Raw genomic sequence first — 23,932 nt, forward strand, 5'->3', positions numbered from 1 at the left:
TTTCTTGATGCGATTTTTTAGTAATTTTGGGGTGACGAATAGAAGTTCAGATTTGAAATGGGCTTGCAATTCGCACCCCCAAAAACTTTCAAAGTTTTTTATATTACTTGGCCAATTATTCAATTCATCAGTTGGAGAAAGAACACATCAGAAATTTTGAAGTAGTGACTAACAAAGAAGCAGAAGACATTTATTTTAGTAACAATGGCAGAGGACATGCAAGAATTACATTGTAGTACTGTCCATAAAACCCTGAAACTGCAAACATACTACAGTTACAGCATAATAAGTTTCACATCTACAGCTGCCTAACTTCTCTATGTAAGAATAATCTAATTGATAAAACGATGGCAGACATATTGTCACAAACAGATGGTCTGCTAGCTTTTGTAGTGAAATGCAACTTTTTTTCTCTCCTACACTAAGCTCGAAGAGTTTGTGGTTTCACCCCGATCTTTTTCCATGATACACTTGGCATAATCTGTTTCGTGTCAACACGATCTTTGTATTGAACTGCAAAATTCAGCACAGAGTCGAGGAGTGAGTCTGATAGCAAGTGCGGTTTCAGACCTAACTCAACAAGTTTAGTATGCTTAGCATTGTAGTAATGCTCCTCTGCCTCGACTCTTGGGTTGGGCACTGATATGGTTTCAACATTAAACCCGAGTTTTTCTCCTGCTTTTGTTACAATGGCAGCAAGATCTCGTACTGAAAACTGCTCTGTGAATTGATTGAAGACTCTAAATTCACCAGGGTTTGCAGGGTTTGCGATGGCCAACTCTACACACTGAACTGTATCTCTTATATCAAGATATCCCCTAGTCTGGAACAATGAAATAAGAACGTTAGAAGAAGAAACAAGTACAACGTTTCCTGTAAACATTTCTGTAGATAACAAGGGAAGCGATATGATCTCTCCATTTCCAAATTAACATTTATATCAAACTTAAATCTGATGCCTGAGAATTTTCTGTTTGACAAGCTTAATGGCAGAAGAAAGCTAAGAACTCCCATATGGTAAAGTATAAATGAAATAAAGTAACCAATAACACCAGCCCCAGTTTATCTCATAACTTCAACAACTACTATATGTTGGTTACTTTCGATCAAAGAAATAAAGGCATTGAGCAGATAGAGAACAATTTACAAAATATTACCTGCCCCCCTTTGCCATAGACAGTGAGTGGATGACCGACAGCAGCCTGAACACAAAACCGATTAAGTGCTGTCCCGAAAATAGCATCATAGTCAAATCTGTTACACAATTCTTCATGCATTGCAGTTTCGTCTGTCCTCACACCATAGACCACACCTTGATTCAAATCAGTTGCTCGAATCCCCCAAGCCTTGCATGTAAAGGCTATATTATGCGAATCGTGGACCTTGCTCAAATGATAGAAGGAGCTAGCCTGCTTGGGGTAAGGTAAAGTATCTGTTCTACCATTATGAGTGATTGTTATAAAACCTTCTTCAATATCAATATTTGGAGTTCCATACTCCCCCATAGTTCCCAGCTTTACGAGATGACAATCTTCCCCAAACTCCTTTATAGCGAACAGAACATTGATAGTCCCTATTACATTGTTCTGCTGAGTGTACACTGCTCTTGAACGGTCGATCATGGAATATGGGGCAGACCGTTGTTCTCCAAAGTGGACCACAGCATCAGGTGCAAATGACTTGAAGGTTTCTGCTAAGAACTCAAAGTCACAGATGTCACCAACGTGAAGTTCAATTGTTTTACCGGTCAAAGACTCCCAGCGGCGAATGCGAGTTTGAATCGAGGCAATAGGGGTCAAGGAATCAAGGCCAAGTTGATGGTCAAATAACCTGCGAACAAGGTTGTCAACAATGGCAACCTCATAACCTTTATTAGACAAGTGAAGGGCTGTTGCCCAACCACAATAACCATCTCCACCAATAACCATTACTCTCTTTCGACCAGATGTATTGCCATTGTTCTCAAAGGAACTAGTGCCAGATTGAGCTTTAGTTTTCTGGTTTAGAGGGAGAGTGGTTGCACGGATAACAGTTAATTTTTGTGGGTTATCTCCTTGGTGAACAAGCCTTTTAAATGACGACTTTGAAGTATGCAGAGTAAATGATAAAGGATATTTTGTCAACCCCACGTTCCAACATTTGGAGGAAAGTTTCTCACTTGGGGATACTTTAACAGAGCAAGAAGCTGAAAGTACATGAGCCATGCTGACAATTGGGTTTTCAACAATGTTCAAAGCAGCTGCATTTGCACTAAACAAGTAAGCTAAAACACAAAGTAACGTAATTCTCATTAACAAGCAAATCATAAACTACAAACTCAATTATGTCATCACATCTTTGATCTTACTACATCCACACACAATCACATGGCAATTTCTAACCATGTTAGGAAAAACATTTATATTGGCAAAATCGGATTTTTATTGAAAATATGAGCAAACTACAACATTATAGAGAATATGGATTTGATTAAACTTTACTTAACTGATTCATACAGAATGATCTTCAAGCAGTAACGTAAATTCACTATATTTAGGCATCCAATGAGAATCGGGTTGTTCAATCATCAACAAAAGAAACCCTTTTGCAATTTGAACAACATTCACCATCATAATAGTTACCATTTAGATATTAAATTACATAACAGAAGGACATAGTTCAGATAAATTTCCATCTAAATTTCACACAACATTTCAACTATAAACCCCCTTTTAAGAAATTTGTTTAACAAACAATCATTATTTCAGGAGAGATCATGGAGCACAAATCAACACAGACATTCTATCAAACAGTTAGCAGGCATGCAATGAATGTCAACGATACACACATATAAACCTGAAAGTTCAACAATCCATTACATTTCTAACGATTCTGAATTCAAGTAACAGTATATGATAGCTCAAATTTGACAGAAATAGATTACAGTACCTGTTTTTGAAGATTTAAATCAGAGCAAACTCAACAGAAATTCTCATAAATAGATAGGAGAGAGAAAGGGGTTGAATTTTGAAGTGTTGCTAATGTGGAGTAGGATAGTCACAGGAACTCCATAGATTTTGAGCTTGGATTTGTCGAATAATCAGCAGGATATTCCTTTTATTTTTCTTTCTTGGAACTACTTTTATTTTATTTTATTTTATTTTCCTGACATTATCATTGCTGTTATCTTCTTATCTGTAACAAAAGTAATTTAGTGAGTAGGGATGGCAGGTGGGTATAATTTGGCGGGTTTCGCACCGCATCCGCCCCAGTTGGGGCGGGTATGGATGACTTTGGTGGGTAGTGGGTGGGTATGGATACGAAAAGTCAAATCCGCCATGGGTGGTGGGTAGTGTAGATATGAGGTCACATCCGCCCCAAATCCACCGCCCCGCCCAATATCCGCCCGCCCCGCCCCATATCCATCCGCCCGTATGATATTTACTAATTTACCTTTATAAAATAAGAATTATGTTCATAAATCTAAAAAATTGTAAAAAATAATTAAGAAATATGAATACTAAGAATGTGTATTTTGTTTTCTTTGAAATGGATGTTTGTAATAACTAATTTATATAATAGATTATATATAGAAAATAAATCAGGTGGGCGAGTGGAAAATCCACCTAGGTGATGGGCGGGTATAAGTGGGTAATGGATATCCACTTGGGTGGTGGAGCGGGTGTGGGTATAATCTTATACCCACGTGGGGCGGAGGTGGATATGGAAACTTGTACCCGCCATGGTTGGCGGGTAGGTGGTGGGTATGGAAAATTTAGGTGGAGGTGGGTGTGGATTTAGGGGTATCCGCATCCGCCCTGCCCATTTGCCATCCCTAAGTGAGAGTGTAAAGTAAATTGCTTTCTCGAAACGAGAATTTGCAAAGAGTAGCCCAAGCCCAAATCTAAGCTCTAGACCCAAGCCTATTGGTAACAATTATTTTGATTAGATCTGGCCCATGGCCAGGTCAGGCCTGTTGACGAGCTTGGCCCACAGACTTGGGGCAAGCCGGCCGGACCAGGTTGTGCTGGGCTTCAAATTTCCATATTTACCCACGGTACGGCCCAGGCCCACATGCCTGCAGGCCATACTCGTGCCTCCTACACGCCATACTCGTGCCTCCTACAGGTCTGGTCCGTATTTTATGTTGTTTTTTGGATTATTAGTAGTTTTAGACTAAAAAATTAAAAAAAAATTGGCGTTCGGCCCACAGGCCAAATAGGTCGGGCTTAAATTAAAATTTCTTGATCGTAACAAGCTCACAACTCACGTAGCGGACAACAGGTTGGGCCGCAAACGGACTCGTGGCAGGCCCACGTAGAGGATAATGAGTCGGGCCTCAAACGGGCTTGGGCTGTTGAGCATGGCGGCCTCAAACGAGCTGGTGGCAAACCCACCACCCACATGGCACACCTTATTGTTGTCAATCTATAACTTTTTTGTTATTATGTGCTAGTCATTGATAGTGCATACTACCTCCGTTACTTTTTAATTGTTACACTTACACTTTTCACGCATGCCGGTGCACTACTTTGAGCCTTAATATCTCTAATTTTGTATTTGTAAAAAATATAAAAACCACATATTAATAAAATACATACTAATAGGAATCTAACAAGATCCCGCATGACTATGTTTTTATTCACGTATAAATCACAAACGAGGGTCAAAGTGCAATTTGTGAATAGTGTAAAATGTCAAAGTGTAACAATGAAAAAGAAACGGAGGTAGTATAAGATAATGATTTACAAGATGTCTTTTTAGGAATTGTTGATAAGATCCCCGAAGTAAGATTTTGATATTATCTTTGCTTAGTTAAACAAACTTGCCTTTGCTTATCTCTATTATATAAGCCAAGGGAGGAGGTATGGTATCATCTTTTGAAGTGACTAAAATACCTTTAATGATCTAATTAATGGAATGAAAAAAATTACAAAAGCAAATCATTTAAAAATTCTCATTCCAACTTGTCATTTAAAACAAGTTTAAAATAGTATATGCATCAAATACTTCAATCAAAAATTAAATGGACAAAATATTTATACCTTATAAAAAAAGATGGCATACATAACGTGCACATGAACAGTCTGAACATTCACTAGCTTTGATACTCTTTAATCCAGTTAAACCAACTCATTATTTTTGTTCTTTCTGCTCAATTTCATTCACAAAAAATTAATGTTAACAATCACTCACAACCTTTTTATTTTTTTACATTAGCGAATCAATATATCTAAATTCATCTAACTGTTGAATTTTTCACATTTAAGTTTAATTATAAATGAAGTATGAATAGAGTATCTAATAGAATAACAAATTTTGAAATTAACGCACGCATCGCGTGCATATAAAGGCTAGTTTAAAAAATGAGAAGAAAGAGAGTTATGACAAGATTTTTGATTGCGTGAAATTATTTGATGGAGAATATGTCAAGATTTAATTATAACAAATAGAGAACATATTGTGTCGGACTCGTCCGACCATAATCTTGGTCGGACGACTTTCAGGTGGTTCCAATTTTTTTCAGGTAGTCTTCATTTTTTTTTCAGGTAGTCTTCATTTTGTTTTCAGTTAGTCTTCTTTGTTTTTCAGTTGGTTTTTGTGCTTTACTTGGGTTTCAGTTGGTCTTTATTCTTTTTCAGGCAGTCTTCATTTTTCTTCAGGTAGTCTTCATTTTGTTTCAGTTAGTCCAACTGAAAGAAAACAAAGTTTAACTGAAAGAAAATAAAGTCCAATTGAAAGAACACAAAGTCCAACTGAAAGAAACAAAGTCAACTGAAGAACAAAGTCCAACTGAAAGAAACAAAAGTCCAACTGAAAGAAAACAAAGTCCAACTGAAAAGAAAACTAACCTCTGCTTTCTCTCACTTTCTTCTTCTTCATTCCTTATAATGAGGCAACTGATCCAGCAGCAGCGGTAATGGTGATAATGAGGCAAGCAAAACTAAGCATCTGAAGGCAAATCCATTTAGTACTCCATTTGGGAATCTTTTTCTGCGAGATATACATCTCTACTGGGAAATTGGCCGTTCGACTTCAGACAGATAAAGAAAGAATTTCCAAATTACCTTAAGAGCAGAGTCCCATTTAAGGTAGTGTATAGCATCATCTAAGGCTTCCAAAACAGCTTTTGGCCATAAATTCTTATACTTTCTTGAACCAGCTTTACTCTCAATAGCTTTAATGGCGGCATCAGTCCATAACATCTTTGATAATTCCTTCTTCGACATCTCTACTAGGAAATATACAGTCAATGGCCAAAAATCCGAGTGCTCCAAGCAATCCAACTACGTCGTTGAAGAAAGGTAAGAGCATTGAGATTACGGTCATAACTATCACAAAGATTGTCCTCCAAACTAGCCTGAACATATTAAGTCTGTAAGGTTTGTAATAACCACCATCGAATAGTACCTTGTCGAGGAGAAGTTCTCCTGTAGTGTCGCATCGAGAACTGAGGTGGTGGCGGTGGAGATGGATGAGGCTTTGTAATGTGGTGGTGGTGGTTGTGGTGGTGGTGGTGGGTTTTATGTGGGAATGGTGGAGAATCCTTCGACCGCCGTCGTTGCTGTATATTATAGTACTGGGCTCAGCCCGTCTGACGAGAATATTGGGTCAGACGGTCTGACCCAATACTTTCACTAATAAATAAGGATAATTGGGTCTTATTATTGTTATTGGGTCTATTTTGTCACCTTATTATCAATACTTGTCAGAAAAAATAAGTTCAGATACATTCAAATAAGTGTTATAAAATTGAGAGGATTATAGAGTAGTGAGAAGAAAGATGATGGAGAAGGTTATATCTTATTAACCTCATGGGGTACATATATATACACAATGATGGAAGAGTCTAGAGTTATGTAATGCGAAAAGTCATGGGGGATGCTAAAGGTTAGGTAATGTAAAGGGTTGGACATCCAACTATAATTATTCCATGCATAATTATTACATAACACTCCCCCTTGGATGTCCAACATACAAAACATGTCTCATAATGCGCATAAGATGATGCTGCCTCATTAAAAACCTTACCAGGAAAAACCCAGTGGGAAAAAAACCCTGGTTAAGGAAAAAAGAGTACAACGCGCATTAACTCCCCCTCATAAAATATCAGTGAAGTTCTTTGAGAGAACGCATTCCAATTTGTCGAACCAGCCTCTTAAAAGTAGCGGTTGGAAGTGCCTTAGTAAATAGATCTGCCAAATTTTCACTTGAACGAACTTGTTGAACATCAATATCGCCACTTTTTCTGTAGTTCATGAGTGAAGAAGAATTTTGGTGAGATATGTTTTGTCCTATCGCCCTTGATGTATCCTTCCGAGAGCTGTGCAATACATGCTGCATTGTCCTCATACAAAACTGTTGGAGTCAACCTCTCAGATGATAGACCACAATCTTCTTGTATATGCTGGATTAGAGATCTTAACCACACACATTCACGACTAGCCTCATGAATTGCTAGAATTTCTGCATGGTTGGAAGAAGTAGCTACAATGGTTTGCTTCATTGAGCGCCAGGAGATGGCAGTACCACCATGTGTAAACACATATCCAGTTTGTGATCGAGCATTGTGAGGATCAGATAAATACCCTGCATCTGCAAAACCAATCATTGCTTCTTTCGATAGGTTAGAAAAGAATAAGCCCTTATCCTTTGTACCTTGGAGGTAACGAAATATGTGCTTAATTCCATTCCAATGCCTTCGGGTAGGGCATGAGCTAAACCTTGCTAATAAATTAACAGAAAATGATATGTCAGGCCGTGTATGACTAGCAAGGTACATCAATGCTCCTATTGCACTTAGATATGGTATTTCAGGACCAAGGATGTCCTCATTACTTTCCCGAGGACGAAATGGATCATATTTACATCAAGTGATCTAACTACCATCGGACTGGTCAACGGATGTGCTTTATCCATATAAAATCTCTCAAGCACCTTGTCTGTGTATGATGTTTGATGCACAAGGATTCCATCTTTCAGGTGCTCAATTTGCAGTCCTAGACAAAATTTTGTTTTTCCAAGGTCTTTCATCTCAAATTCCTCTTCAAGTATTCTATTGTCACCAAAATCTCTTCAGGAGTTCCGATGATATTTAGATCGTCAACATATACAGGAAAAATGACAAAACCTGACCCAAATCTCTTTATAAAAATGCATGGGCTAAAGGGTCATTCTTATAATTTTCTTTCAACAAATATTCACTAAGGCGATTGTACCACATGCGCCCAGATTGTTTCAATCCATACAGGGATCTATTCAATTTAATAGAATATTGTCCTCGAGATCCTGAACTTGCTGCTTCTGGCAGCCTAAATCCTTCCGGAAGTCTCATATATATCTCATTATCCAGTGGGCCATACAAATAAGTTGTGACTACATCTAATAAGCGTAAATCAAGTCCTTCTCTTACTGCCAGGCTGATCAAGAATCTAAAAGTAGTCGCATCCACCACAGGGGAGTAGGTCTCCTCATAATCAATCCCAGGTCTTTGAGAAAATCCTTGTGCAACTAAACGTGCTTTATATCTTACAATTTCGTTCTTTTCATTTCTCTTGCTCACAAAGACCCATTTATATCCCACTGGTTTAACACCTGCAGGTGTGCGGACTACTGTCCAAACACTTCTCTCTTTGCCAGAGATTTTAATTCTGCATCAATTGCTTCTTTCCATTTTGGCCAATCTCTCTTTGTCTACACTGATCCATGGATCTTGGTTCTTGATCCTCTTCATTATTCATGACATCAAGTGCTATATTATATGCAAAAACATTATCGACGTCGACTTTATTTCGGTTCCATGTTATTCCAGACATGACATAATTTGTTGAGATCTCTTCATTTTCAGGTACCTGAATTTCTTCTGGAATAATATTATTTGTCATGTCCACGATCTCTTCTGGAGATCCACCAGAATGTGTCAGATCCTCAAATTGGCCATTGTCAATTGTTGCTCCTTTTCTTTTTCGAGGATTCTTATCTTTGGAACCAACTGGTCTACCACGTTTTAAGCGTGGTTTTGAATCATTAGCAACTTGATGTTGTCCTTCTGGGACATCAATTTTTATAGGAGCATTCACAGCTGGTATATGTGACTTAGTCACTCTATTTGGGTCAGAAAATGCATCTGGCAGTTGATTTGCTAAGTTCTGTAAATGAATTATCTTTTGAACTTCTATTTCACATTGTCTAGTACGAGGATCAAGATGAGATAATGATAATTCATTCCAACTGATTTCCTTTACCAGCTGTTTGTTTTCTCCCCTAATATTGGGAAAACCGACTCGTTAAAGTGACAATCTGCAAAACGAGCCGTGAACAGATCCCCTGTTGTCGGCTCTAAATATTTGATTATTGATGGGGATTCATACCCAACATATATTCCTAACCTCCTTTGAGGACCCATCTTAGTACGCTGTGGTGGAGCAATTGGAACATATACAGCACATCCAAAAATTCGTAGATGGGAGATATTGGTTCCTGACCAAACCAATTGTGATGGGGAGAACTTATGATGACTTGTTGGCCTCATGCGAATGAGTGCTGCTGCATGTAATATGGCATGTCCCCAAGCAGAAATGGGAAGTTTAGATTTCATGAGCAATGGTCTAGCAATGAACTGAAGTCGCTTAATGAATGACTCTGCAAGACCATTTTGGTGTGAACATGCGCTACAGGATGTTCAACACTTATTCCAATTGACATGCAATAATTATAAAAGGCCTCAGAAGTAAATTCACCAGCATTGTCAAGACGAATAGTCTTGATGGGATAATCTGGAAAATGTGCCCGTAATCTGATCAATTGGGCAAGTAGTCTCGCAAACGCCAGGTTACGAGTTGATAACAATGATACATGTGACCATCTAGTGGATGCATCAATTAAAACCATAAAATATCTAAATGGTCCACATGGTGGGTGTATTGGCCCACAAATATCTCCTTGTATACGCTCTAAGAAATTAATAGATTCATAATTTATCTTGGCGGGTACGGTGATGGCCGAATAATTAACTTGCCTTGTGAGCAAGCAACACAAGAATGACTTTGAAGAATCTGCTGGCTCTTCAAAGAATGTCCACATGAATTTTCAATGATTTTTCGCATCATCACAAACCGGGATGGCCTAACCGGTCATGCCAAATTGTAAAGTCATCAGTAAACTTCTGGTTTAGTATAGAATGTGCTTCAATTGCACTTATCTTTGTGTAGTACAAACCAGTAGAGAATGCAGGCAATTTCTCTAAAACATTTTTGGTGCCTTGGGATATGCTTGTGATTTGAAGATATTCATCATTCCCTTCATTTATTGTCTCAATATGATATCCGTTATGACGGATGTCTTTAAAGCTCAATAAATTCCTTTGAGACTTAGGGGAGTATAATGCATCAACAATTTCAAATTTTGTTCCCATAGGCATTAATATATTTGCTCTTCCGGAGCCTTCAATAATTTTTGTACTACCAGATATAGTACTCACACTTCTGCTTTTCATTATCAATTGAGAAAAAATATCTTGCTTTTAAGTATAGTATGAGTAGAGGCACTGTCTGCTAAGCACACATCTTCACCTCTTAATGGTAATTGAGCTTGAGTACTCATGATCTTCAAAGAAATTAAAAGAAGATAAAATCACAAACTAATAATAATAAAAAAAAAACTATTGAGAAGTTTAAACCAAACAAAGTCCATAAAGTCATAAATTGATGTCAAAAGATATAGTAAAGTCCATAATGCAAATAGATTAATAAACGTAAACTATTAGAGTTCTTTCATAAAAGATCAAAGTTCATGTCTCTCAAATCTCAATTATTCCCTTCGGGGGTGGTGAAGAAATCAGCAACTTCCAAGTGTGTTGCATTGTCATGAGCAAAATCACCTTCACCGTCCTCGAACACAAGATTTGTCTCTACCTTCTTTCCTTTTTGCTTCAATGATTGCTGGTAGAGATCAATAAGATGCTTTGGGGTACGACATATACGAGACCAATGACCATTTCCTCCACAACGGTAGCACACACTGGTCGCATTATCCTTCTCGTATTTGGTACCATTGTTATTGTCCCACTTCTGGTGAGAATAAGAGTTCTTGGAGTAACCACCTCGACCTCTACTAGGTCCATAACCACCTCGACCTCCACTAGGTCCATAACCACCTCGACCTCTAGTAGGTTTATATCCTCTTCCACGGCCATGACCTCTACCACGGCCTCGACCCTTGCTACTGGCATGGTCTTTATTGTCTTTCCATCATGGGATGCAACATTCGCTTCAGGGAATGGTGCAGAACCAGTAGGTCGTAACTCGTGGTTTTTTAATAATAGCTCGTCATTTTGTTCAGCCACAAGTAGACAAGATATGAGTTCAGAGTATTTCGTGAAACCCTTTTCACGATATTGTTTGCTTAGAAGAAGATTATCTTTGTGAAAGGTGGTGTAAGTCTTTTCCAACATCTCATCATCAGTTATTTTTTCCCCACATAGTTTCAGTTTAGAAGTTAGTCTAAACATGGCTGAGTTGTAATCACTAATAGATTTATAATCTTGCAGTCTTAAATTTAGCCATTCATAACGAGCTGAGGGAAGTATCACAGTTTTCTGGTGGTCATATCTTTCCTTTAAATTACTCCAAAGCACCTCTGGGTCTTTAACAGTTAAATATTCATTCTTTAGAGCCTCATGAAGGTGATGGCGGAGGAATATCATAGCTTTGGCCTTATCTTGATCCGATTCATTATTTCCGGCCTTGATAGTATTACCAAGACCCTTTGCAGCCAAATGAATTTCAGCATCTAATACCCATGATAAATAGTTCTTTCCAGTGATATCAAGAGCCACAAATTCAAGTTTCGCGAGATTTGACATAATTCACTATACAAAATAATATTGCAAGATGAAATTAAATAGGTTCCAATAAACATATACTATATAACAGAAACTTATGAATAATCAAGTCTAATATAATACCACCAAGTTGTAATTTAATAACAAACAAAACCAACAAATCGATAAATCCGTTGATTTCTTTCGTATTGAGAACAAAATGGAATGAATCATAATTAAAGCAAATTTATGAAGAACAACTAAAAAAAATCGAACGTTAAAACAAAATAATACATAACAGTCACTCAAAAAAAAACCAGATCAATTATGCATACGAACAGAAATAAAAACTCCCAAATATGAAACTGACAAGATATTAATGCGACTAAATTTCATTGCTTGGCATCCCCGAAAGACCTCAATCTAGTACATAAGCTTCACTAATTTGCTCACTGACATTTATGCATTTATGTCATAGACAATCATGACACTGAAGCTTAGTAAACAATGCATACAGATCATCTACATGGGATAATTTTGAAAAGGCGCCTCCAATATTAACGACGATTATAAGCTTATAGTTGAGTTTAATATGAAAAAACGGTTCATAGTTAGACTTATTCTCATATATATGAGAAAATATATAGATAAATAAAATGGGATTATTAGTCAATGTTTGCAAAGAAATAAATTGAAAAATCTAACCTGCATACAGATTAGCAAAAACATATACACTATACTGCATATCTAAAAACATGGCAGAGGCTGATTATAGTATCAAGCACACCAATGCCAATGAAAATGGTAAATAAAGCTCAATTAAGTCCAACAAAAATAACATTAAGGGGGTAAGCTTTTGGCCTGTAAAACTAACGAAAGATTTTATCACACTATTGATTGGTGCTAGTGGCATATATGAGACAATGCATGTTGCACAAGGGGAAACCTTAAGAGTCAAGGAAGCAACGAGCTAACAAATATGAAAGATTCTTAAAATAAGGTAGGATTATAAATTTTTTTTAAAAAAAAAAAAAACCGGCAAAAACAACTCTAAACCATGCAAATTCAGTGTATAAAATTAAATAAAGTTTCTTCTTTATATTTGATCTCTTCACTGCTTCCTCAAGAGTCAAGATATTGCAAATTTACAAGCCTCGTCTCAATTCAGCATAAGAAAAAAAAAAACAGATAAAACAAACCTCGTCAAGATAAGATAGGAAGCAAAGAGGCAGAGAGTAGCAATGGACTGCGGCTGGCGGGTGGCTGCTGCAGCGGACGTCTGGCTTCCGGCAGGCTCAATGACAGATAATTTTCTTGGTTTCTTGTTTGCTCAGTTGGCTAGGGTTTGGTGCTCATAACGTGTTATAAAATTGAGAGAATTATAGAGTAGTGAGAAGAAAGATGATGGAGAAGGTTATATCTTATTAACCTCATGGGGTACATATATATACACAATGATGGAAGAGTCTAGAGTTATGTAATGCGAAAAGTCATGGGGATGCTAAAGGTTAGGTAATGTAAAGGGTTGGACATCCAACTATAATTATTCATGCATAATTATTACCAGGGCCGTCTTGAAAACTTTGAGGCCCCGGTTCTAACATGAAAATTGGGCCCCTAGATTTATAGAAAATAAAGATGAAAGGTTAGAGTTCTAAAGATGAAAAGTTGAAAATCTAAAGATAAATCATTGAAAAATTTATTAAGGGTGGGAAACAAGGGTGATTTCTTCAAATATGAAGTAAAATTTTCAAAATAAATATTTTGGGGCCTTTAAAATTTTGGGGGCCCTGTGCTGTTGGGCTCCTTGCACACCCTCATCTACCCCTCTGATTATTACATAACAATAAGGTCTAATAATTCAGATAAATTCAACTAAGCTACAATAAGATCTATGTCGACAAGTTGGCTAGAATGCATCGACACTATTATTTTTTCAACTTGCCCACACAATTTTCCAACTTCTCCACGATTTCAAAAGAATTACATTATATAAAATCAACATCAATTATAAGAATCATTTCCCTATTAGTTACACTAAGTACATTCCTAAAACTAAAAGCCCATTCATAATTCTATTTCATTTCAGTTTTTAACCAAACAAAAAGAATAGAGAGTATTTTTTTCTCGTGCAAACCTTACCAACAATTTATAACAAAAAAGGGATTTTTTTATCTTTTGCCTTATATGTACAAGTAATGACTTAACATATAATGAAATAAGACTATAAGAGTGATAGATCAATAACACTAAGATGCACATGACTACGTCCCTTACCAAATCTGTTTCAATTTCTCCACAATGGCACTACTGATAGCTATAATCGACAATCAATTTCATAATATGTTGCATCACATATACCTACCCACTTGTTAACGTTGTTTTCAACTTCTGACATGCTTTATTTTCATGTTCGTTTCTTTCAAATCCGAAGGCCATTGCCTTTTTGTGACTGGCTGTGCTGGGGTGTTCGTTAGTAGTGATCGGTAGGCAGTTCAATGCTCTTGGTTTCTTATGATAAAGGAATGAAGATCTAGACAACTTGGTAGGTAGAGCCAATAATCCTGGAGTTAGGCATGGAGTTTTTGCCACTTTAGAAATTCAGGTGTTGGTTAAGACGAGAGGATCCGTAAGTGGTGTGAAGTTCATCATTCTAACTCGCCCCAATTCTCGTGATGACTTCAGGTGTTATCACACCTAAAAAACGCATCTTGTGGGAGGCACTCGAACTTGCTTCGGGGAACGTCAATACCTCCATGTCTTTCGAGTTTCAGTCTAGTATGAATGAACTTCGGATACCCTCGCAGTAGGGTCAGAAGTGACTAAAGAACGTGAATTCATTGTTAGTTGTATTAGAAGAATCCCATGAGGATCACCAAAGACCTTGGGATTTCGCGTCTAGTGGACATTGGGATCTACTAACTGTTGTATGGCAATCTCTCTATGAAGATCGTTAGGGTTTTGTATCTCAACAGAGTTCCTCTCATATCCAACCTCATTCGCCATCGTTCAAGACAAACTTCTTTCGGACCGGACACATAATAGTTAGTGTTTTCTTTAAAAAGTAATGTACGAGTTAATGTAGTTCTTGTTAGTTTTAGTAGTTTCTGTGTGGTTGTATTAGCATTAGGATGTACTCCAAGTTTTAGTTAATGGAAAGTTTCTCGATGCCAAATTTTTTTTTTACTGAACACTGTCATGATTTGATTTGGTTACCTCGTGTATACATTATGAACTCAGATTTACTTTTTTCGGTGATAATTGCATTCCCTCGTTAAAATCTACTACCAACGCTTGCTTGAAGTTGGAATTGACATATTTGTTTGTGTTCTTGAAATTTTTTCCACATCTACAAGTACAAAAGATACACTTAGGTCATGTTCTTTTGGACTTATTTTCAGTTAATTTCAGTTAATTTCAGTTCAATTCAGTTATTATTATTATTATTATTATTATTATTATTATTATTATTATTATTATTATTATTATTATTATTATTATTATTATTATTATTATTGTTGTTGTTGTTGTTATTGTTGCTGTTGTTGTTATTATTATTATTATTATTATAATTATTATTATTATTGTTATTATTATTATTATTGTTGTTGTTGTTGTTGTTGTTATTATTATTATTATTATTATTATTATTATTATTATTATTATTATTATTATTATTATTATTATTATTATTATATTACTATAATAATAATAATTTTATGATCAATTATTATTAATAATTATTGTTATCATTATTATTACTATTATCATATTATTATTTATTATTATTATCACATTATTTATTATTATATTATTTATCATTATATTTGTTATTGTTATATTATTATAAGTGATTAGTTATTATTAATATTAAATATTATTATTATATTAATTATTATTATCATTATTATTTCAGTTCAGTTCAGTTCAATTAAATTAAGTTAAGTTAAGTTAAATCCATTTCAATCCAAAAAAATCAAACCTTAACCTATAAGTCTGTTTCTTTTACAGTTGAGGTTGGCTTTTTGCATTCCAAGACCATGAATTTCATCATGCTATGATCTGGGCGAGATTATGGTCATGTTATATAATCAACTATAATGACCTAATCAAACAACAAATTTTTAAGTGGGGGTATAATTGAGGTTGTTTCACTAAAATTAAGTGTATTCTCACCCACTTCTTCAATATGAACAGACAAACAACATCAAATTTAAGCAACAAAACTAAAATTTAAACCTCAAACTTAATTTAATATCGAACACATTAATGGATTAGATCATTAGAAGAAACATAACCACAAAGTTCAAGTGGAGCATGTAAAAACTACTCAGCATGTTTTATGTGGAGCATGTGACACTACTCAATACTCCCTCCGTCCCAAAATATAGTTCCCATTTCTAATTTGGGAGTCAAATTTTAAAAACTTTGACCAAATATTCTTACTAATGTATAAAAAAAACATATTCATGAGGGGTCTTGTTAGATTCGTCTCAATGTGTAAATTCGTAATATCAACTTTTTATATTTTTTACTAATTAGGAACAAAAGATATTGTAGGTCAAATGTACGTCTTGGAGACTGTGCAAAATGAAATGGGAACTATATTTTGGGACGGAGGGAGTATGTTTTATGTAGATCGAGCACGTAAAACTACTCAATATGTTTCATGCAAGTAATTTAAAACACATCATAAAACTTTATACAATGTCCATAAAATAGATGGAAAGAATCACACAAGCTGCGCAAAATTTAATCAGTTGTCTTACACAATTAGCAAGATATCACTCTAGCGAGTCACTAATACAATCCAAACGAGATCTATATTTCTGTTCTATTCAACATGCATGAATTAGGGCATCAATTTTCATTCGACCTTCACAATATATACATCAATATATTCGTACAATTTACCCGAAATCTATAAAACTATTTCTTATACTTTGCAAGAAATTTATATGTCTATTTCATATACCTTGCATGAAATATAATATCAAATCTCATACACCTTGCACAAAGCCAAAGATATTTATAGAAAAAGAATATGCAAAATTCACATCTTAATCGAGGTCACGTGGTCCAAATCATCATTCATCACAAATCCAATTGCCTTTCTTTTTCAGTTTATTAGACGTGTTATGTTCAACTTATTTTAACTTATTTAAGATATTATAAGATAAGATAAGATTGGATCATATAAGATAAGATCATATGAGATAAGACAGATCAGATTAGATAAGATCAGATGTTTTGTTAACTTATCTTCACTTATTTCAGAAAAAAAAAAGATAAGATCAGATAAAATAAGACAAGTTGAATCAAACGGACCCTTAATTCATTGTAAAAAACAACTTCTGCTCATTCTTAATTTTTCTAAAATTTCTTGGCATGCTCTACGTGGCGAAATTATAGCATTACAAAGATTTTGTACATGTATGTGCATACTTTCTTAATTTCTTAATTTCTTAATTTCTTAATTTCTTAATACTTGCAACATTTGTATACCACTATATATTTACCAACTTTATCCCATATGACAAATATATAAGAAAAATACATGATAAAGTGTGATCTTATTTGATTCGTCTTAATGCATACTTTCATTATATCGATTTTTTTTAATAATATGTACTTATACATAATTAAAAATATTAAGGAACAAGTAGTGTATAGGATAGCGTGGTCAATAAATGTTGTAAGTATTAAGAAATAGTGGAAGTAGTTACTCCCTTCGTTTCAAAATATATAAGGCATTTACGCTTTATGAAAATTTGCTTTGACCACAATTATCTCTCATAATATGATAAATAAAATTTATGAAAATTATATCGTTTTGGATTCGTCAAGAAAAATACTATAATAATATTAATTTTTTGAAATTTTTTATCCACGTAAATTGAAAATAATTAATGGTCAAAGTTTGACCTCGAACATCATGCATGTCTTATATTTTAAAACGGAGGGAGTATGTAATTTTTATTGTATAATGTACAATCTATTTTTAGAGAATATACCTACAGAAAGATGGTATATCCAGGCAGGATAATTCCAAAGATATTCCTACATCCTGTAGCGTGTGATAGATTTTTATTAATTTACTTCTCTACATAAAAAAATATCTTAAATTTTTATTTTTGGATGGGAAAAAGACAAAAGTATCCTAACTTTAAAGGAAACAATTTGACTCCACCTTTTGTAAATTCTTATATATCAGACGTTATTAGTTAAAAGAAAATTCTTCTCCGTTGAGAGAAGTGTATCCTAACTTTCATTATGTATCTCAAAAAAATAGAAAAAAAGTTAAAAGAAAATTCTGTCAAAAATATAATGTTTTCTGGAAATATGGCTATATGCCTATATTATCCAAAGCCTTCCTGGCTGAGTCTTAGTGCTTTCTGATTGAGATGAGTTTAAAATTTTATGAAATTTTTATACCAATTTAAGATATGTTTATATCATTTAAAACCATGTATCCACCAGTTTACGCTATAAATTGATAAGTTTGTTCAGGGAACAAACTTATAAAGTTAGTACTCTTATCATCTCATTTTAATTGCAACACTTTCCACATCCGAGAATTCCTTATCAATTGCAACACTTCAATTTTAGGCATGACCCACTTTGTATTTTTTAGTTAAATTTCATTATATAACTATACTCCATAACTTTGTTGAAAATGACGAAATAGTGATAAAATAATAATCCCTATATACACTCAACTTCAATTAAAAGATTGCACCAAAAAAAGGAAACTTCAATTAAATGACCCACGCAATTTACCTATAATATAAAGATACCCATTATCTTCAATTAAATCAACTTTATCAATATAATAATAAACTCAGTCACACTCTATCTACTTTCTAAAATTTTGTCACAAGGTTGTCTTGCAATTAACATGCGACGCATGGAGTAAAGAAAATATTTTTAATAATTTTTTAGAAGTTAAGAAAAATATATAAGAGGGATGTTAGATAAATGGCTTTGGTTTGATGACTATTGACGTTTGAATTTTTTTTTTTCTGTTGTCAAACAGCTAGAAAAAAGTATTTTGATAAATGGCTTTCTGGTAGATTTTTTATGCGGTCAACCTTTTTTATAAAAAAAACAACACTTTGGGAAATGACTTTTTGGCTTTTGTATTGGCGTTTGGCCTTCTCTTTTAGTCTGAATTAAACACTCAACACTAACTATTGATTTATCAAACACATTATCTACAACCTATAGTTAAATAGCTCACTTATATAACAAATATAATCAGCTAGATAAATCAGTCAAGTAAAATAATGCCTTCTACTCACCATATATTCTGTGAAGTTCAAATAAATTTATAAAACCTTATAAAATGAAATTCAATAATTAAGTTCAGAAAAAAGTTCAATTAACTTCAAATACGTCTAGGAGAATCCAGGTGAAAAAAATGCACTCTAATAACAATTAATGGCCAATTACCAAACACCCAAAAAAAATATATTTGCTGAACATGGCCAATTACCAAACACAAAAAAACATATATTTATTGAAGATTTAATCCCCAATCCCTTCAGTATATAAAGTTATAAACTGACTAGTAGATGAATCACCAATAAATGCAGTCTAAGTGTGAGAAACCATATAGTTTCCTCTTTTTTATTATCCTTTCCCCTCTCTTCCTTTCAAGATTCTTGCTTGTACATTTTTTTTTTCTAAATTTTATCATCATAGTACCACACTACCACTTTTGCCTGCTCCAAAAACCTGGGAAAAGCACAACTAATTATCATTACATCCTATAGTCTTCCTCGTACCATTACAAACCCCAACTCAGCAACTCTCATCAAATTAAAATTGTAACACATAATGTTGGACTCAAAAAAATACATTTCCGAAGAAGAATTGAAAACCCACAACAAAAGAAATGATCTTTGGATCTCAATTCATGGTAAGATTTACAATGTCACTAATTGGGCTAATTACCACCCAGGTGGTGAAACACCATTGTTAAATCTTGCAGGTCAAGATGTAACGGACCCATTTCTTGCTCTTCATCCAACATCTGCTTGGAAATTTCTTGATAATCACTTTACTGGGTATTACTTAAAAGACTACATTGTCTCTGAAACTTCAAAAGATTACAGAAATTTGGTTTCAGAATTCACTAAAATGGGACTTTTTGATAAGAAAGGTCATGGTGTGTTCATTTTGATGGCTTTTATAGTAATAATGATTACAATGAGTGTTTATGGTGTTTTATGTAGTGATAATTTCTGGGTTCATCTTGCTTCTGGTGGATTACTGGGTTTTACTTGGATTCAAAGTGGGTGGATTGGGCATGATTCAGGGCATTATCAAGTTATGATGAACCCTAAATTTAACCGTTTCGTGCAATTTATGACAGGAAATTGCATTGCTGGGATAAGCATTGGGTGGTGGAAATGGATCCATAATGCTCATCATATTGCTGTTAATTCCCTTGAATTTGATCCTGATTTACAATACATGCCTTTTTTTGTAGTTTCTTCCAAGTTTTTTTCCTCTTTAACTTCACAATTTTATGGTAGAAAATTGAATTTTGATTCAATTTCAAGGTTTTTTGTCAGTTACCAACATTGGACTTTTTACCCTGTTATGTGTGTTGCAAGGATTAATCTCTATACTCAGTCATTATTGTTGCTGTTTTCTTCAAAGAGGAAAGTGCCCAATAGAGCTCAAGAACTTCTTGGATTACTTGTTTTTTGGATTTGGTACCCGATTTTGGTTTCGTGCTTGCCTAATTGGTTTGAGAGAATTGCATTTGTGATTGCTAATTTTAGTGTCACTGGCATTCAACATGTTCAATTTTGCTTGAACCATTTCTCCTCCAATGTTTATGTTGGACCTCCTAGAGGAAATGATTGGTTTGAGAAGCAAACAAGTGGAACACTCGACATCGATTGTCCTTGTTGGATGGACTGGTTTCATGGTGGTTTGCAGTTTCAGATTGCACATCATCTTTTTCCTAGGATGCCTAGGTGCCAACTAAGGAAAATATCTCCATTTGTGAAAGAGCTTTGTGAGAAACACAACTTGCCATATAATTGCGCATCCTTTTGGAAGGCGAATGTCTTGACATTTAATACTCTTCAAACTGCTGCACTTCAGGCTCGCGATCTAAGCAATCCTGTTCCTAAGAATTTGGTGTGGGAGGCTATGAATACTCATGGATGATACTGAATACAGAGTTCCGCATTTATCAATCAATAAGTAGATTGTATATATGTATGAAACTCTGTTGAATTGCATGGAAGATAGATGTTTGGTGTACCATTGGAGCTTCATAGGTTTGTACATATAGCATATATATGCTTCAGCGTATAAACTTCAATGCACGTTGCTCAAGTAATCTAGTTTTCTGCTAAATATGAATTTATGCCTTGTGTTTCTCAGTATCTTCATATATTATTGATCTTGTTACAATTTCTATTCCGGACAGAATCCCTTGTTATAAATATATATACATTTCTTGATAATCAAGTAGAAACTGTAAACTACTAAGGATATATTGACCTAGTGATTAAGATTGCAGTGATGTGAACGATAAGTTACAGGTTTGAATCCCCCTTTCTTTTTGTACTTTGTACTGTCTTCGTGGCTTATATGGTTAAAAAAAAGTGGGATTGTGAACTCCCAAGTCCCACCTCCTAAATGGTTTGGGGTTAGATTCTCACTGGCCCAAACAATGTATATATGTAACTAAGAACTATGGTGGTTGTAGCCTGTATTCGTAGTAGAAATCTAAATTGCCCATCACTATGGACATAGACCATGATGAGCATCATGGTCCCAAATGTATATATAGTGCTTAAATACACTAACTTTTTAACATTTGCATTTTTTTCTTGATATCTTCACTCTCATTTGAACATTAATTAAATAAAAAAAATAAGTAAAATACCGATCACTATAGGTGATGTGCCACAACATCACTTGATGGTGCCCATTTGGTTTACATAAATCATAAATGGGATTTATGATTATGAATATATATGGGGGTTACTGATAAGTACCAGTGTATCACTAATAATGTGGTAACTAAGCTCTTGTTATATATATTTATATCCATATGAGCCACAAACGCAGTACAAAATACAAGTTTTTGTTATTTATAAGTTAGGTCTCATCAAATCACAACAACTCCTACTTAGTTCCACGGTGAATAATCAATAGTCAAAAACCTCTAACAATGACTCATAGTTGGAACCCTATTGTCAAAATTTGTGGACTTCCTCGTTTAGGAAGAGATAATATCTTGCACGATGCCTTTGGACTTCTGTAATCAAGATTTTGATGAAGCTACTTGTATGTTGTGGCCCGTAAAAAATCTAGTACAATGTTGGCTTGTGCCATTCATTGAAGTGAATCCCCACCATCCAATTTTGCAAAATAATTTAAGTGGCTGAAAGTTTAAACGCAATGGCATAGGAATAAGCATATACTGAGATATTTCGTTTTTTTTGTCAATAATTTTATTGAAATATCAGAAGAAATTATCATGAAGTTTTTACTTTGAGGAGTTTAGAGTAGAAATTAAATTCGTCTTCCAAATCGTGGGCTTAGACGATGAAAGTGTTATGTGGGGATCTTTGTTGATAAGTTTGTCTCTTGTTATGAGTGTTATCTAGGAGTTTTAGTCCCCTCTTTTATAGGGGTTAAGATTTTAGTTGGTTATCATTTAGTATCTCCATTTCGAGAAGTTCGGAGGTTTGAGATCGTGGGAAAACATTCTTACTAGTTGCAAATCAAGAATTTCAAAATGAATGTTCGATTTCAATTATCGTGCAATTCGTCTCCCTGCGTGATATATACGACAATTATATTTATTTGTTTGGCTGGAGTATAGGAGTTTAGCAACAATGTACTATCGTTAGGGGTGTAAATGAGACGAGACAACCTGCGAGCTAATTGAGTCATCGAGTCAAGCTGCGCTACTACCTACTCGACTCAAAATGATCTCGAAAAAAAATTATATGTAATACTTATAATTTCAATAAATAATTCTCAAACTTTTTCAAAGAACTTAATCCATGAAATAAAATTTATACTAATATAGAAAATATAGGGGACTTTAATCATAGTTTGTTTTTAGAATGGCTTACCAAGTCTGATAGAATATAAATCAATTCTTGGGACTCCAACCACCAGCTTAAGTTGGTGGTTCGAGTCCCAAGAATTGATTTGACCAAGTCGAGCACAAGATTTTAATGAGCCTTCACCTTGCTTTGCCTCGAAAACTCATGAACAAACTGAAAAATTAATAAAAGCGATCTTTCATGTAAAATATTAAATGTCCCGCATCATATTGATTTGCAATGTAAACAATAGTTTTTTGTTTCAGGTTGTCTCACATTGGCCGGTAAACAAAAGTTTAAGTTTGTGTTCTATTCCAAATGCAACAAAGCCTATTTGTTACCTTTTTTTATTGGGTGAAAACTATAGTTTTCTATGAAAATTTATTTCATAATATCTTGTATTGGTTGGACAACTAAACACTAACTTTTTTTCTCTATAAAAGACTACTCCAAGTATCTAACTCAAGGTACATGGATCAACTCAAGTTGAGTTGACACTTGATTCGAGTACGAGTTTTGAGTTTCGAGTTCGAGCTCGAGTTAAGGATTTTGAGTTCAAATCGAATTTAATTCAAGCTCGTGAGTTTCAAGTCGAGTCGAGTCGAACTTAACTTCGAGTTTTTGAGTTCTAATCGAGCTTAACAAAACTCGAGCTTGATTATTTACACCCCTAATTGTTGTATGATTCAGCCATATAAATTAACTCACGTCATATAGTCAAAATTTTCTTTTGTACTCCTTAAATCACTCGAATTATATGTTGTGATACCTAATGATTAGCCTAAGTCTTAACTCTTAAGGCTTGGATTTCGCAGACATGCATGGCATATGCCCCGCCTAATCTTAAGACAAGACAGACTATTTGCAGTATTGGAAATCTTGACAAAGTCTTAAATTGAGTCTTGAAAAAACTAAGAGTCTACTGAAGAATCAATGGAAGTTAAATAGCATATACAATAGAACAATTGAGAAGACTTTTTTTTTTTTTTTTGAGGGGAACAATTGAGAAGACTTAAACAAGTTGTGAGGGGTAAAGAGCAAAATT

General features: G+C 34.6%; 4 protein-coding genes across 4 annotated transcripts; 1 reads left to right on the forward strand and 3 right to left on the reverse strand.

Annotated features, from left to right (window-relative positions):
• Positions 1-169: 169 nt before the first annotated feature.
• Positions 170-3,156, reverse strand: LOC104886625 (UDP-sulfoquinovose synthase, chloroplastic). Its single transcript, XM_010671095.3, has 3 exons — positions 2,929-3,156; positions 1,158-2,239; positions 170-823 (listed from the first exon to the last, which is right to left on the reverse strand). Exons 2-3 carry the CDS (start codon positions 2,202-2,204, stop codon positions 422-424), a joined length of 1,449 nt encoding a protein of 482 aa, XP_010669397.2. The 5' UTR covers positions 2,205-2,239; positions 2,929-3,156; the 3' UTR covers positions 170-421.
• A 4,054-nt stretch (positions 3,157-7,210) lies between these two features.
• LOC130590520 (secreted RxLR effector protein 161-like) lies at positions 7,211-7,762 on the reverse strand. Its single transcript, XM_057392996.1, has one exon. The coding sequence runs from the start codon at positions 7,760-7,762 to the stop codon at positions 7,211-7,213; it is 552 nt and encodes a 183-aa protein (XP_057248979.1).
• Positions 7,763-10,784: 3,022 nt separating this feature from the next.
• LOC130590521 (uncharacterized) lies at positions 10,785-11,842 on the reverse strand. The gene is made up of 2 exons (XM_057392997.1): positions 11,030-11,842; positions 10,785-10,919 (listed from the first exon to the last, which is right to left on the reverse strand). Exons 1-2 carry the CDS (start codon positions 11,840-11,842, stop codon positions 10,785-10,787), a joined length of 948 nt encoding a protein of 315 aa, XP_057248980.1.
• A 7,553-nt stretch (positions 11,843-19,395) lies between these two features.
• On the forward strand, positions 19,396-21,207 carry LOC104886626 (acyl-lipid (9-3)-desaturase). Its single transcript, XM_010671096.3, has one exon. It carries the CDS (start codon positions 19,640-19,642, stop codon positions 20,984-20,986), a length of 1,347 nt encoding a protein of 448 aa, XP_010669398.2. The 5' UTR covers positions 19,396-19,639; the 3' UTR covers positions 20,987-21,207.
• The last annotated feature ends 2,725 nt before the right edge of the window (positions 21,208-23,932 follow it).

The sequence above is a fragment of the Beta vulgaris genome, chromosome 2 (assembly GCF_026745355.1).
Source record: "Beta vulgaris subsp. vulgaris cultivar EL10 chromosome 2, EL10.2, whole genome shotgun sequence".
Lineage (NCBI taxonomy): Eukaryota > Viridiplantae > Streptophyta > Magnoliopsida > Caryophyllales > Amaranthaceae > Beta > Beta vulgaris.

Coding starts and splice junctions, on each gene's coding strand:
- LOC104886625 (XM_010671095.3), bottom strand. CDS start 2,204: ATGGCTCATGTACTTTCAGCTTCTTGCTCTGTTAAAGTATCCCCAAGT. Junction 824..1,157: donor TCTATGGCAAAGGGGGGCAG/GTAATATTTTGT, acceptor TCATTGTTCCAG/ACTAGGGGATATCTTGATAT.
- LOC130590520 (XM_057392996.1), bottom strand. CDS start 7,762: ATGTACCTTGCTAGTCATACACGGCCTGACATATCATTTTCTGTTAAT.
- LOC130590521 (XM_057392997.1), bottom strand. CDS start 11,842: ATGTCAAATCTCGCGAAACTTGAATTTGTGGCTCTTGATATCACTGGA. Junction 10,920..11,029: donor GAAGTGGGACAATAACAATG/GTACCAAATACG, acceptor GATCTCTACCAG/CAATCATTGAAGCAAAAAGG.
- LOC104886626 (XM_010671096.3), top strand. CDS start 19,640: ATGTTGGACTCAAAAAAATACATTTCCGAAGAAGAATTGAAAACCCAC.